The 23824-nt window shown below is 43.5% G+C and overlaps 5 protein-coding genes across 5 annotated transcripts; 4 read left to right on the forward strand and 1 right to left on the reverse strand.

Annotated features, from left to right (window-relative positions):
- Nucleotides 1–3: 3 nt before the first annotated feature.
- Nucleotides 4–5186, reverse strand: LOC129598042 (ankyrin repeat and LEM domain-containing protein 2-like; the record flags this gene model as incomplete). Its single annotated transcript, XM_055495784.1, has 4 exons — nt 4424–5186; nt 1805–2113; nt 525–916; nt 4–50 (listed from the first exon to the last, which is right to left on the reverse strand). Coding segments are annotated over exons 1-4 (1239 nt in total), but the record flags the coding sequence as incomplete, so codon positions are not given.
- Nucleotides 5187–6144: 958 nt separating this feature from the next.
- Nucleotides 6145–9005, forward strand: LOC129598040 (carbonic anhydrase-like). Its single transcript, XM_055495782.1, has 6 exons — nt 6145–6414; nt 6519–6581; nt 6666–6842; nt 7284–7447; nt 7600–7819; nt 8294–9005. The coding sequence occupies exons 1-6, from the start codon at nt 6354–6356 to the stop codon at nt 8818–8820; spliced, it is 1212 nt and encodes a 403-aa protein (XP_055351757.1). The 5' UTR covers nt 6145–6353; the 3' UTR covers nt 8821–9005.
- Nucleotides 9006–9198: 193 nt separating this feature from the next.
- LOC129598041 (uncharacterized) lies at nt 9199–10790 on the forward strand. Its single transcript, XM_055495783.1, has 2 exons — nt 9199–9342; nt 9948–10790. The coding sequence occupies exons 1-2, from the start codon at nt 9201–9203 to the stop codon at nt 10484–10486; spliced, it is 681 nt and encodes a 226-aa protein (XP_055351758.1). The 5' UTR covers nt 9199–9200; the 3' UTR covers nt 10487–10790.
- Nucleotides 10791–11537: 747 nt separating this feature from the next.
- Nucleotides 11538–18767, forward strand: LOC129598049 (atrial natriuretic peptide receptor 2-like). Its single transcript, XM_055495794.1, has 16 exons — nt 11538–11875; nt 13900–13963; nt 14048–14355; nt 14416–14459; nt 14528–14566; nt 14776–14853; nt 16190–16336; nt 16416–16466; nt 16574–16753; nt 17051–17192; nt 17278–17362; nt 17420–17594; nt 17653–17772; nt 18034–18213; nt 18282–18566; nt 18629–18767. Exons 1-15 carry the CDS (start codon nt 11545–11547, stop codon nt 18501–18503), a joined length of 2166 nt encoding a protein of 721 aa, XP_055351769.1. The 5' UTR covers nt 11538–11544; the 3' UTR covers nt 18504–18566; nt 18629–18767.
- On the forward strand, nt 18742–20329 carry LOC129598061 (atrial natriuretic peptide receptor 1-like). The gene is made up of 5 exons (XM_055495806.1): nt 18742–18920; nt 19232–19451; nt 19559–19697; nt 19762–19810; nt 20146–20329. The coding sequence occupies exons 1-5, from the start codon at nt 18742–18744 to the stop codon at nt 20327–20329; spliced, it is 771 nt and encodes a 256-aa protein (XP_055351781.1).
- Nucleotides 20330–23824: the final 3495 nt, after the last annotated feature.

The following is a 23824-nucleotide window of genomic DNA, read 5'->3' on the forward strand; positions in this document are numbered from 1 at the left end:
CCGCCCGGCGATGGCGGGCGCCGGGGCGAAGTAGCGGGCGGGCAGCGCGTCTGCAAGGGTAATTTCGGCTCATTACGACATTAATTATTTGACTGGCGTTTATTTTTATTTAACTGTTTAATTATTATTACCATTAACCGCTTTAGTATTATTATTAATTATTGGATTATCATTATCATTTATTCGACTGACGTTAATTATTATCAATTGTCTGATTATGATGATTAATTATTCGATTATTATTTTTAATTATTCGATTGACGTTTATCATTATTGTTACTCGTATTAATTGCTGTCTATATCTAACCACACTTCAATCTGGCGAGCTCGAAGGATTTGAAAAAAAAAACCTGTATTAATAAAATATTTCAAGAATCGAACGAAATCCATTTTATCCAAAATGCACTGAACAAAACTGATAGCCGAACTAAAGCATGAAGCCATCGCACTACGTTTACACACAATTTATTTATTCTCGCAAGCCGCAGCCGTATTATATCATTCTGCATTTTCTGGCGACCTACGTGCATCCTTCTCGGCGAGAAACTTCTCCAGCTTAAACAACCCCATCTCCGCTCGGATATCCGTGAAGCACTGCAGAAATCCCCAGTACTCCTTCCACGGACCGCTGACAGCGTGCGCCACGCGCCGGCACTCGGCTTCGACGCTCTGATACTCCAGCCGGCCGTTACACTGCACACTGTCGCCCTGGGCGGCCGTCTCCACCGATTTCCGGCGTTTCTCGGTGAAAGTACCAAGACAGGCTCGGAAGTCCCGGCACTCGTCCAGGGTGGTCGGTCCGAAGAAGCCGTGCAGCAGGCCTTCGTGCAGGGCATCCCGCATCTTCCCCGGCGGCAGCGGATCGCCCACCGTCCCCCGCGGGAACACATCCGACTGCCCGAACACCGGGACATACCTACATTTTAACCGGGTTTGTATTTTACCAGATCTTCACTGAGAAAACCAATACGACGATGTCTACCACCAATTAATTAAACAATTAATCAGAGTACCAACCAATTAATTAAAGAATTAATTTAAGTATCTACCACTACCAGAACTACGAATTAATTAAACAATTAATCTAAGTACCTCTTAATTAAACATTCAAGAAGACGACGAACGACAGCAGGACGGCATGCTGGAGTATTACGACCAGTTTTAGGTTTAGAGATGAAAGCGTAGTACAATGGCAACTAAGCTATATTTCCTGCCAAGTCCGTGCAATTTAGAGAGAAAAAGCTATCGTTCGAAAAATTGGTATGTATTTTTTCACATTGCGCAAATTTATTTTTCCAAATTTCTAAATAATGATGCGTCGAAAATCAGAAACTTTTTCCAGAAAAATCTACCACGAATTTTCACAGAAACATTTATCTGTAATTTTTTCCGGAAACGTTTTGCCAGATTTCACACTGAAATCCAGGTTTATCAAATTCCGAATTTTTTACCTGCATTTTTTCCCAGAAAATTCCACCATTTTGAAATGGTAGGAATATTTGAATCACTTACTTACATATTCATTACCGCGCTAATAATTTGCTGATTAATTAACATTAAATGTTTTGTCACTGCTGATTTTATTCCTTTCATTGGTGCTTAAATCTATATTTATTTCTTTTGCTTGTTTCCATATCAATTATTCATTAAAGTTTTATGTTATTACGTTCTTATTGGCAATTCGCATTCGGCTGTTTATTAACCATTCTGCCAGTCTTCTACTAATAATTTAATTTATTTATTTGTTTAATTTATAATAATTTATTTTTAAATATTTTACGATGGATTGTACGATGGGGCTCACCATCGTCCTTCCAGCATCTGCAGAATGGCCGGCGCATTGTGCGCGTTGCGTTTGCATCCGGCCAGGGCGCGGTTGTCCTCGGCGGTCCGTCCGGCCACGGTCAGATCGCAGAGCGGGTGCAGCGTGAGGAAGTCGACGATGGGCAGTGCACCGTAGGCCACGGCGCAGTCCAGCACGGCCTCCTGCTTCTTGTTGCGGTTGTTCAGGAAGTTCCGCACCAGCGCGTTGCCGCGCTCGGCGATATTCTCGAAGGGCGTCATGCGGGTGGCCTCCATCAGGGCGGGGCTCTCGATCAACTCCATTATGGTACTAAGCGGGATAAAACAGTGCAATAAAATACAGAAAGAGCGGAAATACAAATTAAAATTAAATACAGATAAATCAACAGAATTCAGAATAAATACAGATAAATAAATAAAATTCAGAATAAATACAGATAAATAAATAAATTCAGAATAAAATAAAAAATATATAGAGAAGCTGAAAAAAATTCCTTTATCCGTTTGGGGAAGAAGAAGAAAGCAGAAGGCAACGGCATACATTGCCATACAATGCGCACACCAGCTAGAGCATAACTATCGGACGCAAAATTATCAGCAATTCGTAGAGCGATGGCTAATGGAGGGGCGTCCATTTTATTATTCGGCACATCGAAAAGCATTAAGAAATTAAGATTTAAAAAGCTTGAAAAAAAATTTAATCAACAATTTTTTTTTATTTCTAAGGGCAAACGAAAAATTACCTACTGCTGTCGAATCCTCTACGCCGGCTATAATTTAAACTTCTAAGCAACAAAGCGCACGTTTCTGTTGTTAAAATTATAACAGTAATAATAAAAAAAAGGGTACCCTTATAGGCACCCCCTAAAACCCCCGTTTATTATAGGCACCCCTTTTCACACCCAGTTTATTATAGGCACCCTTTTCTGAATTTGAAGTTATAATAATATTATGTGAATGGATTTTAATTCACATATTCCAAAAATTATTTTATCATTTTATACAGTTGCTGTGACCGTTAAAACTTACTTTGGACAAAAGGTCAGTGTAATAGGGTTACACATACTGTACGTAATTATTACATAGGTATCAATAATTATGTTCTCAGTACCGGCAAATATCATAATTATTATGGCGGGTTCAAGTAGCCCTCCGGTGTCGGGGCCATCGGAAGACCTAACTGATTTAGTATTCCCCTTGCTCGACAACGTCGCTGAACTGAAGGACGAATATCCTTCATTTGAAGCATTCGAGAAAGACTTTAAGGCGTATCAGGAAGCGACGTTCCAAACATTCATAATACGACGGTCCGAAAAGTTCAAGAACGGAGAAGCTCTGGAGCCGTCCCTTAAGTACAGAAAGTTTCTACGAATGCGTGCACCACAGAGAATACGAAAATAAAGGTGTTGGCGCTCGGACATTCACTCATAGCCGACGAAACCATCCTGAATGGTCCGCTGTCGCCGCACGTCCAACTGCAGCTGTCCATGCTCTACGGTGGCGAACAGAATCCGGGCACCGTAGTATTTCCGATTATCCAGCTTCAGTTGCCGGGTCTAATCAGTGCGGCCCGATGGTGTGTTCCTACATTGCTGAACTGATCTCTGGAGTGTCGCCGGCAAACACTGTATTCGCAAAAGCCTCAGCTCAAAGGGAATGGTTGGCAGAAGTTGCACAGGCTGAGAAAGTGTCCTAAACGGCTCGGGAGTAAGGCGGTGAATGAGCTGGCTACAGCGAAAGATGACCTTCTAGTCACAATAGAAGACGCCATACCAATTCGTTCTGCGCTGGCTGATTTGCCTAACCGTCCTATTATAGGCTGGAAAGAATGATGTATGTAACTCGACCGTCTCGACGCCAGAAAGAATCCTTATACTATTATCCGAATAAAACTGCATTGCCATTTGAGAATACTAAATCTGTTATATACACATATATTAATTAAAAAGGGTGCCTATAATAAACGGGGTGTGAAAAGGGGTGCCTATAATAAACGGGGGTTTTAGGGGGTGCCTATAACGGTTTCCTAAAAAAAATTACCAGATAATTCACGAACATTAAAATGGGATTACGAAAAACGCGATAAATAACAAACGCAAGAATTTGACAAAATTATTAAAAAAACCTTCATTATCCGTAAAGAAGTCAGAATGACAGAGCAAGATTTATCAATTAATCAACAAACTGATGGAAAAAAATCAACGAAAATTCCTGAAAAATCCTGGCATTATCAAAAGATAACATGAGCAAAAAATACATAATCAATTAAAATAAAACAAAAGCATCCTGCGCTGTAGGCCTGTAGACACAATTTAAAATGATTGGAAATTAACTATAAAATATGAAATAAAAAAAATTAAATAAAATTAATTGTAAAAATGTAAAATTTTAAAAACATTATAAAATAATCAGCAGCGTGCAGAAAATTTGACGAAAAAAATCAGGGAAAATCAATGAAAAATTCAAGCTATTACATTCAGGGAAAATCAATGAAAACAAGCAATTACCAGAAAGTAAAGACAGCAAGACGATAACAGATAAAATACCAAATATTATAATAAAAAATTTATTTATAAAATAACTGTAAATAAGAAAACTGATAAAATAATGAGCAGCGTACCAGAAGAGCGGATAATTGTCGTTCTGCACGGCCAGATGCAGCGCCGTCTGCCGCCAGGTCCCCTTGAAATACTGCGGCGCATCATCCGACGTGATCAGCAACCGCGGATTCTTCCACGCCATCCGCCGTACCCCCACCGCATCCCCCTGCCCCAATAACTCCATGAACTGCTGCCGTTCCTCGGCCGTGGGGCTGGGGAAGGGGCTCTTGGGTTCCGCCGCCCGCCGCATATTCCCGTCGACGGCCACGGCCAGCTGGAACTGCGAGAACTGCGCCGCTTTCTCATACTCGGGAAAGGGCTTGAAGCGGGTGGCGGGGGACAGGGCCAGGAGGTCCTTGGGCGCGGGGAGACGCTGCAGGACCAGGGGGGTGGTCTCCGTGGTCTCGGGCACTTGGACGCCGATGTAGCAGGGCGCCCCCGCCCCCGGGGATGGCGGGGCGGCGGGGGGAGGGGTGCGGTAGCGGGCCAGGATCTCGTCGCGGCGATCCATGGGAGGAGGGGGGTTGCAGCGGAAAATCACAGGTTCAGGCGAGCATTTCTCCAGGCACACAGTATAGACGGAATAAACAAGTCTTACAATTGTAAGCGCAGCATCAACGTGTTGGAACGATCATGAACAAGCTATCGTTACTGTTTTCCTGGTGAACTGAAATTTTGTCATGCAGTTAAGAGGTCTGCGATGTTGAAAGTTTTCTTTGTAAAAAGAAATACTTAAAAGTCAAAACAGAAAAGCTGAAAACTGAAAGCAGCGACAGTGAGTGATCTGTGAAAATTAATGCGGGAAAGTTGCTGATCAATGCGCAAGGCGATGTGTTTGCAGTAATCAAGCCGCCACCACGCGGGGGTCGTCCCAGTGCCACCGATGTTCAGCATGGAATATGTAATGTACACAGTGTATTGTACATATGTACCGGATTATGTACTGTACATTTAATAACTTACTTTTCTTGTTTTGGTACGATACTCATTTTACAGTTTACATGAAAAAAATTGCATGAAGATTCGAAAACATGTTATTGAAATTTGATAACAGGAATATTTGAAAGGAAATAAAAATCGCTACGCGATTCTATATCTGCAGATTCTGTACGTAATGAAGTTTTCATAGTTTTTGTATCCACTGAAAATTATTACGTACTGTAAATTGTTTAAGGCTTCCGCCATTTTGGTGGCTCTTAAACTTGTGTAAATACAGTACTTACTTACTAATTTTTTTAATTTGTACTGTAATGAATTACGCTACACCCGCATGAAATACTTCGAAGTATAGATATGGTACAGTGGTACTTATTATAGATAAATACGTACATCTATACAGTATAGATACTACTCTTTACAATCCTTAAAAGATCGCGTACTTGTACCTTGTACAAGACTGTTCATTCTACTTTACAAGACCTTGTACAAGACTGTTTATTTCAGCATTTAAACAACGTAATTAGGTTTTTAAAAGCGTGTAACACGCTTAAAATACCAAGTACAAAGGCGGGGTTCGTTATAACAAAGTTGCTTAGTTGCAGAAGCCATTGGAAATACAGAACGCAACCCATTTTCATCCAAAAAAAAGCGCGGACTCATGGGATTTCACAAAAATACGTGTATGTACTGTTTTATCGTAAAACTATTATTGTGATAGTACGAGTACCGTAAACAAAACATAAGTATGTACGTACTTAATATTAATAAAAATAATAATACTGCTTATGTACGTATCTAACTACAGTAGAATTGTAGAAGCAAGTATGCTATTTTCTGTTACTATCATGCTTCCAGCGTCATAAGATTTCACTGCAGTACTTTGACCTTTTTATAGAACATTGTTAAGCTGAACTCGCAGGCAATTTCAGTCACTAGTTTTAATGCTTTTATAAGTAATTCTATTCTCACGTTGTACTCTCCAAATTTTATTCTCTTGTGAATGCCACTGATATGCAGAATATGAAGATTAGGTTGTACTTCGTCGTGTTCTTGTACGGTGGTTTAGTTCAAGGTAATCAGCAAAATTAAACGCCCTTAACTTCCATGATGCAGCGGTTTGCAGCTCGTACTACGGTAGCTGAAACCTGACGGATGGTTTTCTTTGCTGATAACTAGGACAGACAACGCCCAATCCATACTTTCCTTTGCACTGGAATTACGATGAAAATGATCCCAACTGTAAGTCAGCAAAGAGCCATAGGGGCTTCGTGGCTTTCGAAAAATTTTCCAGCTGACCAGTGTTTTTGTGCGGTGCCCATATAGCCCGCCCCGAGAACTGGGCCAAAGCCTATCCGGATTGCGGGGGCCAGCGCCAGTCCCCCATCGACATCAACACCACCAAGATCCATTTCGATCCGCGCCTGCAGTCCGTGCATTTCGAGGCGTATAACGCTTATCCAGCGGGTGCGCTGTGGACCGTCACCAATAACGGACACGCAGGTCAGCACGTATACACATGGTGCATATGAGTATATGACCAATCAGCGCATTTGGTGACACGATTGGTCACGATTTTTGTTCGGCTACCCAGAGTTGCGCTGTATACGTATATACGTATGTACGTACAACAGCTCAGCGCTCCGTGGTCAATAAATTCAGCGTACATACAGTAGACATATTATTATCCGGACAGCTGTACAAAAATCTGACGCAGCGAGTACGTGCTAAGGATGAGACATAATAAAGCTAAATAAAATTAAAATTTTTATTAAGCACTTCATTTGATCATTTAATGATAATTTACGCGTGCTGTTCTCCGTGAATGTACTCGATGTTGCACACGCGTTGATTGTACTATTTATATTTTGTTGCCTGTACATGTACAGAGCCATTACTACTAAAAACCCGGTAAGACCAGCAATTTTTTAATTTAAATGATAGTACAATTTTCGGCGGTGAACTGGATGAGCCACCGCGAAACGCCCGGGATCAGCCATGGCGGTCTGCCGGGATACTACAGTTTCCTGCAGTTTCATTTCCATTGGGGAGCGGTCAAAGGTCGCGGGTCCGAGCACTCCATCAACGGGGAATATTTTCCCTTAGAGGTGATATTGTGTATAAAAATATAAAACATTTATGCATGCAACCATAGTACTTATGTCATAAGTACTTACCATATAGTACATCATGTCGCAAACAATCTTTACGGTTTGGTAGAAATACATATTTAATAATGTCTTATTTACTGGGCATGTAGCTCCATCTGGTACATCAGAAAGTGACTCCCTCCATGGCGTACCGCTATCCCTTTGGGCCCACTCCCCAGCCGACCACCGCCGCGCCCAGTAACACGGTGGATGGCACGGGATTGGCTGTGGTCAGTGTGCTGTTCCGCAGTATACCCGGCCGTATGGCGGCGCCCCATAACCCGGCCTTCCAAGAGGTCATCGACGCCGTCAGTCGTGTGCCGTCTCCTGGTACGTACGTCCGTAGTGTTTTGCAAAATTTGACCTTTATTTAATCAAATCTGCACCAGTATATACCAGCGTCAGACAGCCTAATAATTATTAAATTCTAAATTGACCTTAACGTTAACGCGAGACGTTAAATCGTTAAATGGCTGGCTGCCCCGAGTATCCGGACGGCGGGGACGCAAATAAGCGTCACTAAAATTAATATTGTTTAATTAAATCCCGTTATTTAATTAACGACGAATTCTCTTACATTTTATCGTTGAATGAAGGCCAGTTTGACGTAAAGCTGGACCTGCGTCATGTTTTTTTTCATGGCTCGCTTAGCACCGCCTGCACGCCCTTCAGTGAATAACATGATCAGGATTTTCTCCAGAATCCAGGAGGTCGTTGCGGATATTTATAACGCCCACAGGCTTATTTTGCTGCAGATAATTAGAAAATGGCGTGCTAACCACGATGACCTTTGCCGGTGTGTAGGCGACACGGTAAATGTCACCCTCCCGGATCTCCTGCTGGAGGCCCTCCTTCCGCGCCCCCGCTCCTTCTTTCGTTACCTCGGTTCATTGACCACACCGCCCTGCACGGAGAGCGCCATATGGTCGGTTCTGGAGCATACACTATCGGTTAGCGAAGCGCAGATGAACGTCTTCCGTAGTCTCTGGGAGAACAGCACCCGCTCCGAACATCTAAAGGATAATCACCGGCCGCCGCAGCCGCTCAACGGCCGCAGCGTCACCTACCATGCGGAAGCGGCCGCGCCGAATTACGGACCATCGAATTATGGACCGCCGAATTACGGAAAACCCAATTATGGACCGGTTAATAAGCCCATAGGGGCTCTGCCGAATATCCTGCAGATTGATCAGTTCTTCCTGCTCCCGTTTCCCAGTAGGCCGTACCCGGGACCGATGCAGCGGCCTTTCCCCGTGCCCATGCGACCGGCGCAGCATTATCCGCCGGTTAATATGAAGCCGATGCTGCGACCCTTTGATTACGAGTATTAGTGGAACGGGAGTTTCTGATTGGAGGGAATATTAACAGGCGTCTAATTAATTCTCATTCAGCGCGGATCGCGTGCCCGCATCACACGATCGGTCGAATTATCGCAGATTGTCAATGCAATGTGTAATTAAGGCAAATTGTTGCCGCAGTTGCGGCTCGTGTCACGTGCGAAGATTCAACGAAGTGTAATGCCAAAATACAGAAAAAAATTACAAGCAATATACTATGTTTTTCGGCTTAATGAGCTTTAATTGTTGTGGATGACAGCTAAGCTTTTATAATGCTACAGAAGCGGCGTTCGTAGTTTATATATCCTTACATAATTCACAGTAAGTGTCACTTTCAAAATTAATCGGAAATCTTTAGCACACGCCACACAACTATGCCGGCAAAAGTGGGCGCCTTTAAAATGTGCACACAGAGTAAACAGATTTATTCCTATATGATGAAAGTCCCGGCGACATCCGTCGCCCGTATGTGCGGAATAGGCTTCGCTTTCGGGGCTATCCTGTCGGAAATTGCCGGTAAGTCAAGTGTGGTATTTCGTGTTACACAACACATAATCAAATATGCTGGTGTTTTGTGAGACAGTGAGACAGACTTTGAAAAGAGTTTTAGTTTTTGGTAACTCGATGATTTTGCATCAAAAACATTTGCTGATTTTAAATAGGAAAATTTTGCCATGTTATCAGCACCTCCCACGCGCCGCCATTTGATTACTTTCTACAAATTATTTAATGAATGTAGTAAATATTAAATAATTTAATGTAGTTTTCTAGTAAATAATAAATAATTTAATGTAGTAAATAATAAATAATTTAATGTAGTTTTCTTGTAGTTCAGTGTTAAGTTATACTTGGTTCTAAATTAAAAGTACAAAAGGTTTATAAAGAAATATTTATTTATAAAACATAATATAGCTAAAAAATTTAAACAAAAATATAAGTAACAGATTATCTTTAATTTTGCGGTCATGAAAACCTTAATTCTGAACGAGCAGTTGACGGTCAATCTTGTGATGTGTGTTTCTTTTCCGAGTTATCGAAAAAACGATCGTAGTACAGAAAACCCCAAAAAGGTCGTTCTCACAACAATTCTGTAGTGTTCCGTTACAATCGTTTATTTTTAGATTTAGCCTTAGCGCCACACCTGGCTCCGCCCAATCCCGACCACAACATCCTGGAGTACATCGGGATTATCATGGCCGGCCTGGGTTTCCTCACAGAATTCTGGAACCTAACGTGCCACGGGCGGCCGCTGACCCGGGCCATCGGGACCCTCCTAGCCATCGTGGCCACCATGGGCATCGCGCTGCTTCTCGTCCGCTCCGTCCTGTCGGCCGTGGCGCTCTTCCACTACGAAGCCGCGCCCCCGGAGCCCGATTTCCAGCTGTCCCGGTGGTTGCGCACTGAGGAGAAACGCCGGCTGGAGGAGCGCGCCCGCCGTCTGGGCAGTATCCGGGTGGTAGCCGCTACCTTCTACGGATTACTGTACTGCACGCTGATGGAATCGCTGCTGCAAGTGTGCTGCCGGGCGGAAAACGGGAGTCCGGCCGCCGGTCAGGATATGTTGTGGGGCGGCGTCCGCACCTCGACGCAGTATACGCCGGTGACTCAGCGCTCGGTGACGACGGAGCAGGCGTCCATCAGCGAGCAGGTTTCCGTGTAACCTGCAACGCAAACATGAGGTGTAGATGGTGACCGTTGAAAGTTTGAGCTGAATGTGACAATTCTTATTACATCTTAGCCGTGACCTTTACGCTGCCTCAGCACTAATGGGAAAATACAGTAGTTTCGCCGAAAAACAAAATGTAGCACAGTTGTTAATGGTGTACAGTTGCTTGTGGCCTTTGTAAGTTTGAGTTGAAAAGTGACCTTTAAGAAGAGCGCCTGTGTGTTGTCGGTAGACTTCTGAAATGACGTTTTGGACTGCTACACACATGTGTTTAAATTCATATGCAATCACGGGTGTTTGTACTAGGATAATAATAATAATATTAATAAATAACGAATTAAATTTATAGATCGCGCGGTAATCATTGAACTGTCTTGCGGAAAATTTCAGGGTCAAACAGCAGGCTTTTAATCCGATTAGCTAAAGTGCACTCTGCCCTCCTATGCCGAATAAAATTAATAATCCAGAGTAATAGCGTTGCTTTACCGCGGAAACGATGATCTCCACCCTGTAGGCGATCTGTCGAACGCGCTATTACGGACATACACCCACACATTGCGCAGCACTTTCCACATTTACCAGCGTGTCGTCATGCCGCTCGCATTATACACATGTGTTATTACACATTAATAAAAAACCATGTAAAACTCACTAACTAGGAACACCTTGCATATCAGCAACGGTTGTTTACGGCGCTTAATCCACCGCAGCGTCGGATCTTCTAATCCGGCTACTAACAATGCTAATTCCCGCTCTCACTGGACGACGTCATAAATTATGAGAAATTAATCACCGCGTCACGCAGTCCCACTTGAGCGCGAACGCGGAGATGATCATACGACGCTGCGCCCGCCTTTTCATCGCAACCAATTGGCGGTTGGCCTCGACATAATAAACATCGAAAAACACCGGGTTCCGTCTAATCCCGTACGCCGGTAATTATACATTTCCCACCGGGCATCCCCACCGCTCATTAAATCTGCAGCAGAATTATATCACGATGCTGAACATTCCTTCCCTGAAAATATAATTGTTAGGACGCAGGCTGAGCGATGGATTACTACAAGTACTATGTGATCTGCGTTGTCGCGCTGGCGGGGGAGTGGACACTGGTCGGTGGTGTCCTCAATGTCACCATCGTGTCGTTCGGGTTCCCGGGTGGGGCGGAGTTTATCTCCTCGGCGTATTCCGCACCAGCGATGGATGTGGCGGTGCAGGATGCCATGCGGCTGTATAATCGCACGCTGAACATGGAGATAACGTATCTGGATAATCGCGGGATGCGGGATTGTAACGGTGTGACGGCGCTCAGTGAGCCGCTGCTGGCGGAGTGGTATTATAAGCAACGAATCAGCGGTAATGTCAACGCGCTTATTGTTCCAGGTATGGACTACTTTTGCGATTTTGCCACTAGCTGTTTTTATTTTTTTCGTGCCAAGTTTTTCTTGTTTACGCATATGTGAAAATTAAACTGTACAATCTTTATGCTATATGAATTTGTGCTGATGTTCTTGTGTATTATTTTTTTCCGTGTTATGATAATTTTTGTTTATATTTGCGTTTTTAGTATGCTTGTTATTTTTCCTATTTCTTTTTTCTAACTGTGCCGGTTTTATTTTTTTAGATTCTATTAATTTTTATTTTCACGGTTTTCCGCTTTCTTTTTTTGTATACTGGATTTTGTGTATCGAGTACTCCGGTATTAATCAAAATTTTCTTATTAGAAGCAAATGGAAAACGGCCTAAATTATACAGTGCGATACGAGAACCTACCGTAATTTAGACTGCAATCTGGAATACTTTTTTTTTAAATGGCTGTTAATACGCGGTCGAGTACAGAAAAATTCACCACATAATCTCTTAGATTTCGAGGAACCCGTAGTTTTTAATTACAACCCCAATATGAGGTCAAATTGATTGTGAGTTGTGTTTGCTATTGTTGACGCGCTCAAACAACAAAAAGCGCCATGCACTGTACCGTTATTTCCAGATTAAAGTTTGTAGAAAAATGGGAGTGTGTCAAATATCCCACGGGAGTCACATGGTGCCGGCGGTGCATGCATGAGCGATTTGTAGATGTACATGGCGCAAAGCGTGTCATATGGATTGTGCACGTTACACGTAGCGTGAGAATAAGTGACCCGGCATAATTCCCTAATATTACAACCTCGTACATTTCGATACAATACAACCGATTTTTCACAAGTGACGTTTCGGAATTTGTCATTACATCTTCGAAAATTCTATGGAAAATTATTATTTTCATACAGAACACGCTGTGCCCGACGGTTGTGGCAGGAAAAGTCCGTGTTCAGGTTTCTCAAAATTGCATACTTACATTTCTGCGTTACGGAGCAAAAGTGTTTACGTATTTTTAAAGTGTTATTAAGTGTTTACGATGCGGATCTTTCCCGAGCCGTACAGTCCTAATGATGGCACTCAACACGAAAACATCGCTATTCATTACAACCAGGCATACCGGTGCGTGCTAGCGCGCGACTTCCTCGAAAGCAACCATTCTTACGTAATCCCACTAACTGCCACACGCTGGCACGTGCGTTAGACTGCACGAACATCTTTGTGCGCTGAAAATGTTACCTTATAGAAAAATCGCGACACTTCACTAATACTGATTTTCTATTACGAAAAAACAATTAGCCAAAAAAATACACTGGCGTCGACAGGTACAATACATACTGTAGCACCAAATTTGGCCCGGTACATAGTACCAAATTCGGGTACATACACGGGAACTTTCGCTGTCGTGCACTCCTAAACACTTTGTGCATTGCTTTATGACATTTTGTAGCCAAAGGATTTATATACGTAGGCGTGAAATCCGTTTGCGCGCGCAACATGCGGTTCGGGAGTCAATGAAATAAAATTCCTAAAGTTTAAACGCGCGAAGGTGTACCAAAAGTCTCATTATGAGCCGATGCTCTTCAAATTTTGCAAGAAAATGCGCATTACTATGAAGACCGTTTTGGTACCGAACCAGCTTTCTACCATTTTTTTCAAATTTTAAATCAAGTTTTAAAATTTTTGAATTTCATTTTATAACTTGAAGAAAATGGTAGAAGGCTGGTTCGGTACCACAACGAAAGTTGCCGTGGATGTACTGTATTTTCACAAGTTTAAGGAACGCTCCAGGGGCCGGGCCGCGCACACGAGTTGTCGGCCCCTTTGAGATCAAAGCCGACCGACGGTCCGGCTACGCTGGCCACGCCCCCACCCTGTTCCTTAAACTTGTGAAAATACAGTATACAAATTTGGAGCTACGTACCGGGCCAAATCCCTTAATACGACGGGCGGGTTCGCAGTTATGTAAATATATATTGCGAATTCAGTATGATTATTATTTATGCGACGCAAAATATAACTCGACTGTCTTCTCCTTGTTAATCTAGGTTGCGTGACGGATAACACTATCGGGCATCTGGTTAGCAACTGGGATATGCTGCTGATTACAACGTAAGTGCATAATTAACGTCTAATCAACCGAAATACCACTATCGGTGCGGGCGGTTGGGTCATAACGTCATGCATCATTTACAGCGCTTCCTCCAACGGGAATGCCCAGGACGTCATCAAGCGGCCCACCTGGATCACCACGGCCTTCATCTCCACCGGCGCCTATATCGAAGTATACCTGGATCTGCTGCACATGTTCCAGTGGCGCAGCGTCATGGTCATCACGGACCGCGACAGTCCCCCGGTGTACGGGGCCGTGGCGCGGAAGGTTATCGCGGGGATCAGCGGGATTCTTGGGTACTCCGTCAGCCAGAAGGAGATCTTCACCCGCGACAACGCGACGATGTTACGCTTTCCTACATTGCTCAGAGATTTCTCGAGAATTAGCCGCGGTATGCAACGGTTTCATATAACCCATATTCGAGAAAAATTCTAGGCATGTCTTGTTTTAGTTATGCTAATCTTCGGCCGTGGACCAGTAGTTCGAAATCTCTTGGTAAGACGCGTCGTGCTAACGGCCCCGTTACAGAATCCGTAAACGTTTCAAGGATTCTCTCTTTCCAGATATCGGCTGGCAAACTGAACATGACCAACGGCGAATACGTAAGCATAGGTTTTGTCAGAAATTCTAACGTTTCTAACAATTTTTTTGTTGGGAGCAAAGATGTACTTAGCCCTTTATTTTGCTCGTAAACACGGTAATAAATATACCAATTTGTTTCTGCATAATACAATGATAATCCACTACCTACGCGCAGTAGTTAGACTTTACTGCTTTTAGTGCTCTGTTCTTAAGGTATACTGATTCTTAGGTGTACGTGGCGATGGAGCCGTTCCGCAACCGATTATACGGACGCATGGATTGGCAGTACAACGATACCGATGACCCGGTAAGGTCTACCGATTTCCAGTTAAAGCTACGCTTAACGAAAGTGTAGTGTAGTGGCTACGCGCCATATTAGCGCGTAGCAACCCGCATGGCTGTGTTGACCTGTAGAGGACGCATTTTATGTGGTACTACGAGTATTTCATGATTCAGTATCTATCCGGCCAGAGTGGCACAATAAACATCTGTGCCAAGACGTGACAATTGGCGTGAAGTGTAGTATTCTCTGAACTCTGAAGCGGGAAAGGAGAAGAGGAAAGCGAGCGCTATATAATAAGAGAGCGAAAATGACGACCACAACCGATCAATTGACTAAATTCAATCCGGAAACCATGGACTGGAAGGCGTGGAAGTTTTTGTATGATAATTATACTGTGCTGACCGACCTTCATACGGACAAGCACCGTGCCTTGCTAATAAACAGTCTGGATACGAAGGCCCTGCAGCTCCTAGTTTCCATGTGCAAGCCAAAGATGCCGTCCGACTTCACACTGGGTGAACTGGTCACGAAGCTGGAAACGGCCTACGCCCCGTACACGAACCAAATAACCGAGTGGGCGCTGTTCTTCAGTCTTCGGCAGGACGAAAAAGAAAGCCTGGTGGACTTCGCGACGCGTTTACGTGACAAAACGATCCTATGCGACTTTCCGGCAACAGTGCTGGAGAAGAATTTAAGTGCTGTGCTCGTGGCAGGCGTCAAAAGCGACGCAACAAGACGCTACCTAATGCTGCAAGAGCTGAAGACGTTCGACGCCGCCCTCCAAATTGCTATCAAATATGAAACAAGCGTGAAAGAGGCGAGAAAAACTAACGTGGAAGAGAATGTGGTGAACAGTATTAAGAAGCGAGAAACAAGAGTGAAGAAAGAGGATAAGAGCAGGAGAGAGAAGAGACAAGAAGAGAATGAAGAAGAAAGTGGAAGTGACGAAGAGATGCCGTCCCGGCGGAAGTGTAAAGATGCGGATCCTGGCGGCATACGCCCGAGGAATGCTGGTATAAAACACCAGGTGCAATGCTTGCGGCATGAAAGGCCACATAGAGAGGGCATGCCAGCAGAAGGACAACAAGAAGAAGGAAAAGGTCGATACCGTCTACAATGTCGAAGAAGACTATTTCGACATTTTGCCATAATGTTCTGCTTTTTTCACTTCATTTTAAGGGTGAAGGTGTAGTGTAGTGGCTACGCGCCATATTAGCGCGTAGCAACCCGCATGGCTGTGTTGACCTGTAGAGGACGCATTTTATGTGGTACTACGAGTATTTCATGATTCAGTATCTATCCGGCCAGAGTGGCACAATAAACATCTGTGCCAAGACGTGACAGAAAGCTTTTTTTGTAGATGGCGCGTGAGGCTTTTCGCAGTCTGCTCTTAGTTCAACCGGCCGATTCCTTAATTCCGCAGCCGGAGAAAAATCGCCGTTTCAGTGTACAGGTTCTCAACCGCTCGGAAACCGCCTACAATAATAGCTACCAGCTAAAGGATCAGGTACAGCGAAATCTGGGGGAGCAAAGCGTTTCCGATCAGGCGCTTGTTATGGTGTGCTGACGTGGAAGTGTTATTGCAGCCGTTTCCCATAATAGCCGCTGGCTACTCAGCTGTGATGGCGTTGGCGCAGGTACGCGAAATATAATTAGGTCCTATTAATTTTATTTCGGCTGATTGTGGCGTACATCCAGGGTCACATCGTGTGTCGCAGATTAGCTAGTTTTTGCTACGTTGTAGGTGTTGAATAATTTGGTAGTCGGATTACCGGGTTTCGATTTCTCCAAAGGCGCCCTAATTGCTCAGGAATTCCTCGGCCGATCTTTTCCGACACGTGCTGAGGATGTTTACTTCAATGAGGCCGGAGAGCGCCGCACCGATATGGTTGTCAGCTACTGCAATGGATCAGAAAGTTTTACGGTAAAAAATATCACACTGCTGCAATTTACGTGATTTAACTTAATGGTCCAAAGCTTTTTTACAACAAGCTGGGGAAAAATGTAAGTAATTTCGCAGTCAAAATGTGAAAAATAAGCGTTTCAAAAACATGAGCGCCTAAATACAGAAAAACTCCAAAATAATAATTAATTAAATAATAAAATAATAAATACAAAATCCAGCAATATAAGAATTACAGAATAATGAACGCGTAAAATAATAAAAAGGCCGAGGCAAAATCAGTTGAATTGCCAGAGCACAACAAATATTTTGATCTAGCCGATACTGATAAAGCGCAAAGCGGAAGATCACCTCCTAGCGATAAATAACGTAACCTGGCCCAACGGCGTTTGGCCGCCTCCCAACGAACCGAAGTGCGGATATTTCGGACAGAAATGCGTCAGTCTTGAAGCGCAAACCGGTAAAAAGCGTCACTGTAATTAGCGCTGCAGCAGCAGCGCGCAGCAGCTGCAGCGCTATAATTAAAACGCTTTTCCTGATTCCAGCATTCTGGAATACGGTGAAAGGCGTGGGTTTTGGAGTCTTCGGCGCCATTGCTGTTATCTTCACTGTCGTCTTATACCGAATGCGGTAAATACGCTGCGTAACGGTTTTCTTTAAACAAACTAATCCGAAGCAATACTTTAGACGGAATCTACAAGAAAAGATGCTGAAAGACGTCTGGTGGCGCATCGATAACAGCCAGATGACCTTAGTGCCGGCATCCACGCTGCGATCGACACGCCGTCGGGCCCTCATGTCACAATCCTTGAACCAACGCCCCGTGGCGGCCGCTGACGACACTAAAGCATTGGCGAAAAACGTACGCTGCTTTTAGTTTTTTGGTTTTTTCTCAAATATTCCACGGGTTTTTTTTGCAGAGCTTTCCAGCGCAATATAAAGGCGCTCTGGTCCAGCTAACGGTTATCGCCGCCATCCAGGATTACTCCGATGTCAGCCAGGCGTTTACCTCGACCGCGTTGTTAGCTCTTTTAAAAAAGGTAAAATCAGTAACACTAACGTTTATTTCTTGTTTGCGTATGTGCTATAAATCATATTTTGAATTATTTCTGTGTTTCTTTTTCCTCGCCGTTTCTTTATATGTTTTGAAATATTCCTTCGTATGTTTTGATAGTTTTTAGTAAAAGGACACAGAATACCGTTACAAACGAGGCAAAATATCTGTCTCGTTTTTAGCGGCATCGTCTATCGTTTCTTGTTTTTCTTTTTTTTCAATAACTTACGTAGTGTTTTATTTACAGTTGCGTGGCATTTCGCATTACAATGTCTGTACATTCATGGGCATCACGGTTCTGCCGCAAACCATGAAATACGCTATCGTCGCCGAGTACGCGGAACGCGGGTCGGTCTATGAGCTGTTCGAATCGTGTCTTCCTATGGAATCCAACTTTATCATGTCGTTCGTTGTCGAATTATCGCAAGTACGCTCCTTCCAGCAAAACTGCTTATTATTGCTGCTACACAGTTACAGGAACTTGACGTTTAATAGGGATTGTCGTATATCCACTCTTCGTCGTTAATGTACCACGGCAATCTATCCTCGACAACGTGTTTAATCGACAAGCACTTTACGTTGAAAATCTCCGAATTGGCTTATGACAAAATCATCCATATATTTTCCGGGGAACGATCAGCGTCCCGCAAGAAACCGGAGAACCGAGCGGATGCCATCGGCAAACAAAAGCCGATATCCTGGCGGAAGCCACGGTGATCTATGAGATCTTCAGCCAGCGGAATTTACCGTTGTCAAAACGAAGAGTATCGTTTTTACAAGGTGCATTAATGTGCATTCGTCACTTTAATCGTCTTTTAAACTTCAACGATTTTGTGTGGTAGAGTTAATATCAACGTCCGATAACGCGGACGGTTTACTAAGGAGATTTCGCCCGTTGCTGAAATCCTGTTACGACCACGACCCGCTGAACCGGCCAACGGCCAGGAAGATCCAGATGGAAGTGGTCAAATGGTCCAATTATTTATACGGTGGAAACGGCAATCTGGCTGAGAAGATACTGTGGCGGTTGTCACAGCACTCGGAGGATTTAGAGGAGGAAGTCCTGCGAAGGACCACGAATCTTCTGGACGAACGCGCCAAATGCGACGCTATCTTGGCTCGCTTTCTTCCATCGTAAGTAATATTTGAAGGCTTATACTTGTACACCAAAAGATACCAAAGATACCGCAAAAAATGCTTTATGGTGAACATGCATGAAAAGAATTACAGTATATTCGGGTAATACGTAGAATGTATGGAGTAAAATTCGGAGCGCTCAATTTATTAAGCGTTCAGCTGACTTATTCGTAAATCCAAGGAAATATTTCCCTAGGAAAAATACTCTAGAAATTAAAAAGATCTTGTATCTTATTAAATCTAACAATAAGCAGAAATTAGGCCGGCAATTAAACTGGAAGGGTACAGTCAAGGCCGCTTAATTTCAGCTCGGTGGTTCGCCAGCTGCGCAGCGGCAGCAATGTGATACCCGAGATGTTCGAGCTGGTGACGCTCATGTTCACGGATATGCCGGATTTCGGGGCCTACGTCGCTCGTCATCCACCGCTGCGGGCCACCACGGTGTTGGCCGAGCTGGATATGCTGTTCCACGCGTTGCTGTCGCAGTACGCTGTGTACCGCGTGGAGAACATTTCCGATTCCTATATGGTATTTATATCTCGTAATAATTTCCCATTGGATGCCGCTTATGTAACCGCTGATTAATTAACCGCTAATAACCGCCGACGCGTACGCTGTAACCTTTGTTTCTGCAGATCGCTAGCGGTGTTCCGGTGGCCAATGGTACCCAGAATGTGCTGGAGATCTGCAGCTTGGCGCAGGCAGTGATGCGCCGCGCACCGGAAAAGTTGTCGGTGTATCAAGAGCTCCCGATCAAAGTCGGCATACATTCCGGTAAAAGGCTAATTTCTTTATTGAATTTCTTAACATTTATTTCTTACATAAACGTCTTACACAGGTCCGTTGGCTGCCGGAGTTATTGGGACAAAGAAACCGAAATACTGTCTGTAAGTCGCGCTAATATCATGTACTGCGTATCTGTACAATGTAGACTAATAAAGCGGATTCCTCCAGTCGGTTCGTAGCTCCAAGCTTTAATAATATGCAGTAACTAAACCGATAAACAGTGTGCATTGTCAACAGTTGGTTCAAGCAGCGAAGCGCGTGTACGTGTAAGCTTTGAATACGCGAATAAAAACGCTTTGAAGACAGAATCACTCGGCTTCGTTTTACGCAGTAATGTGTGGCGTAAAGGGCATCGTGTTCTAGATTATACACTGTAAGAAATCGCCAAATGATCAATAATTTAGTGACCGTATTAATTGCCGGCAAATAATTACAGGTTCGGCAACACGGTCAACATTGCCTCACGCATGTGCAGCCACGGAATCAGCGGGAGAATACAATTAAGCGACAGTACGGCCGACGTGGCGCGGACGGTTTATCCGCAGTTAATGCTCGAGGAACGCGGATGGATCGCTGTCAAGGGCGCTGGCGAGATGCAGACTTTCTGGCTGCAGTTTTAATCACAGTTGTTGGCTGGCTTAAGTGCCACTGTGATGGATGTCTTTGAATACAAATGAAATTCGCAGTGATTTTAATAATATAATTGTTTTATTTTAATTTTTGTTGTTGCATTTCTTTGATTGCCATATGTAAAGCACAGTTACCGCAGTGCAAGCAAGGTATCGGACAAATAAACAATTCTACCAAATAATCAACATAAGACAGCGCTGACGAAATCACAATAAACAGTCAAAGGCTTTTTCTAATTCAAAGTTTGGCATTCGTCGGGTAAAATTATTTCGGCGCCGGTTTCCAGCGTAGATGATGATGACCGAACAGAAATCCACCGGGATGCGCCAATCTCACCCTGCAACATTAATCTGCATTTACTAACTTTGACTGTTAATAGCATTTATCGTACTGTTAACTATATATTTGTTATACTATAAATTAGTATTATATGTAGTAGTGTTAGTATTATACTGTAAATTGTAAGTATTATACTGTAAACGATTGCGGGAAGCGACGTACGGTTTCTTCGGCGCCGGCGCCGAATGGTTAACCTTCTCCGTTGTTGGCGCTAGCGTAGTCTGCGTTTGTTCCGATGACCGGTTACCTCGGGTACTTTTCATGGGGGGCTTTGGGGAAGAGATTGAGCAGGAGGCGCTGTAAAAATTGCACATAATTTTGCATGGTCACACTACGTTGTGACGTACGATTCACACGGTCACCCTTACCATATAAATGCATGGGAAACTTGTCGAATGTGATCCATGTACACAGACTGCCATCGGTGCCCGTAACCGGGCCTGACCTTTGCCGGCATTTTATCCGGATGGACTTTGCTGTGCACAGTGCTGTTAGTGTCGAGACGAGAGCGATCCAAAACGTCACCGTTATACACAGAGCCATGTCTTTCAAAATAATCCAAAAAGCGCTACTAATCGGAAATCCCCGAAGAGAAGTCTAATTTTAGGGTGTCGTTTAAGCTTCTAGAATTCTGCTAAGGTGGCTGAATAAAAACACTGAGAACAGAAATCGAAGCAAGAATAAAAATGAGAAAAGAAGAACAATTTCTTATTGGTCAACAAAGGCAATGTCGGCTTGGTAAAGTGGCATAAGAGATTTTCCAAGTATTTGGTCGCAGCGCTCTTATATACCGGTGCCGGGGTTTTGTGTCCCCGCACGCCGGCTTTGTTCCAGCGCCTGAACGTCATAATAAATCCGGGTCAACGCCGGCATGGGATACATTTGTCCACCGACAGTGTCACGCCATTTTTGTTACGGTACTGCAGTCTTTTCAAGCACACAAAGAACGGTTAACGGAACAGTTTTCTGTTTGTTTGAGTGGTGGTATATTTAGCACGCGTAAAGAGAATACTTTGGCACGCGTAGTTTATATTTTGGCGGATAGACAATTACATTATAGCACGTCACTATTTACTGGTGTTTTCCATGTACGAATCGGCAATCTCCACTAATTGCTGTTTCGCTTACTCTTGAACAAAGCAAAGGCGAATGTGCGAGCATTTTGTGCGTCAACCAACGTCAGAATATGATGTAAGCACTTTTAGATTATGCAGTCAACAAGTCACATGACATTTTGATTGCTTTCGGTTATAACACGCCAAGGGTAAATTCAATAGGTGTTTCTCGGCAGCTTTCTGCACGGTGCTCCATTCATCAACGCAAATACCCTGCATGACGACACGAAAGTCGAACAGTCGTTTCCGCGTTTGGCTTCCCGTTTCCCGTAGTCGTTACGGGCCTGGACGGCTGCATCCAGGCAGTGCGCATGGCGAGTCCGAAGCGCAGGGTTAGCAATCCGCGGGGAACTCCCGAACAAACATTCAAAAACATATATGTTAACCATAAATTTGAAGTGAAATTTCGCGTATATTATTCTATTGATATTACTGCAGGGACTGCTTATAGCAGCTTCGCCTTCAGTGTTTGCAAAAGTTTCCCATTTTTGTAGGTAATAGTCTTGTCATTAACAAGTCAAAACCTTTCCATCAAATTGTTATAACTGTGGCTTTGAAATTTGCCTTTGAAAATACCTATATTTCTTGTAAATTTTCCTTTGAAAATTTTCCGTGAATTTGTACTTCTTTCAGAACTCTGTTCGGCGAATGTTGTCTGCTCCTGTGAAACCGAAGCAACTTTAAAGCAATTTTGAGATTAATAATTGGATCTAGGCTACTCCAATGATAAAACTCGCAGGTTTACCAAATCCGAAAAACTCTCGACCCCTACTGTACCGATTGTAGGCCCATGCTCCACCTCTGACTCTGATTCTGACCACTCAAACTTGACTCTGACTCTGATTCTGACCACTCAAACCTGACTGCTCGAAGTGTGACTCTGACCACTTAAAGTCTGATTCTGACGGCCCAGACTCTGACTGTGACCGCTCAAAGTCTGACTTTGACCGCAACTTCTTTGACCACAAAACTCTGATTCAGCCCTTTAAAGACAGGTTCTTAGGTTTCTTAGGCTATTCTTGGTTTACTCATAGGTCCCTGGGTTGCTGTGAGTTTAGTAGTATCCCGATGTAACCTGACGCGTTTTTTTTATCCGGGGTCTAAATTTTTGGACCTAGGGCAATATTTACGGGTCTAAAATATCGGGACCTAGGTTATAATTTACTAGAGCGTGTCGGCGCGGGCGTGCATGTACCGTCGTGGCTCCGCCACGACGGTGCATGTAAGAACATTTGTTTTTACTAAGGTTTCAAAACTTAGTTTATACACAGGCGGAAACCTTAGTTGTTCTACACTAAGGTATGGGAAACCTTAGTTGACCTACTGCCGCCTACGAGATTTGTTTTTTTAATTTGGTTATTCAGGTTTTTGTCATTCAGATAGTCAGTTCTTTTAATGGTTACCTGACAAACCTTGTACTGAAATTTTATTCCGTACGGAACGTAAATGGAAAAGTTATATAAGGGTAAACAAATACTGCATCACTTTCAATAATTACCGTATAACGATCAATAATTACCGCGGTAACGAAAGAATGTTACTAGGCATATTCGATACTTAACATACTTGGGCAGGTATAAAAACACCGACTTCGTACGAGGCTTGCCTCATTCAAGTTTTCCAGTTTCTCCCTAATTATTATGCAATAAGATTTCTGGTGTTTTGTTCAAGTGTATTATGATTTTAAATATGGAGAATTCGAGAAAACCAGGGATTAAACGTCGTAGCGAAGAAGCCTGTCCAAGTTCGTCGAAAAGGTCAAGGGATGAGGAGACTGGTAAGCTACAATATTAAAATTATTTTTTTAAGGATTTACTTTAAATTTTGCAGATTCAGTATTTCCCGGTGATATTACTGAGCACATTCACATCAACGAAGCCGGTTCCAGAATCTGGAAAAAATTTCGGCTGCATTCAAAGTGTTATTCAGTAAAGGTTAGCACGTTAAGGTCACCTAAAAAGCTGAGTAAAAGCTAAATTTATTATGCAGGTCACTGATCTGGAAAGAATTCCTTTTTCCGGTGTGCCTACG

This window comes from Paramacrobiotus metropolitanus, unplaced genomic scaffold (genome assembly GCF_019649055.1).
Source record: "Paramacrobiotus metropolitanus isolate TYO unplaced genomic scaffold, Prichtersi_v1.0 Parri_scaffold0000113, whole genome shotgun sequence".
NCBI lineage: Eukaryota > Metazoa > Tardigrada > Eutardigrada > Parachela > Macrobiotidae > Paramacrobiotus > Paramacrobiotus metropolitanus.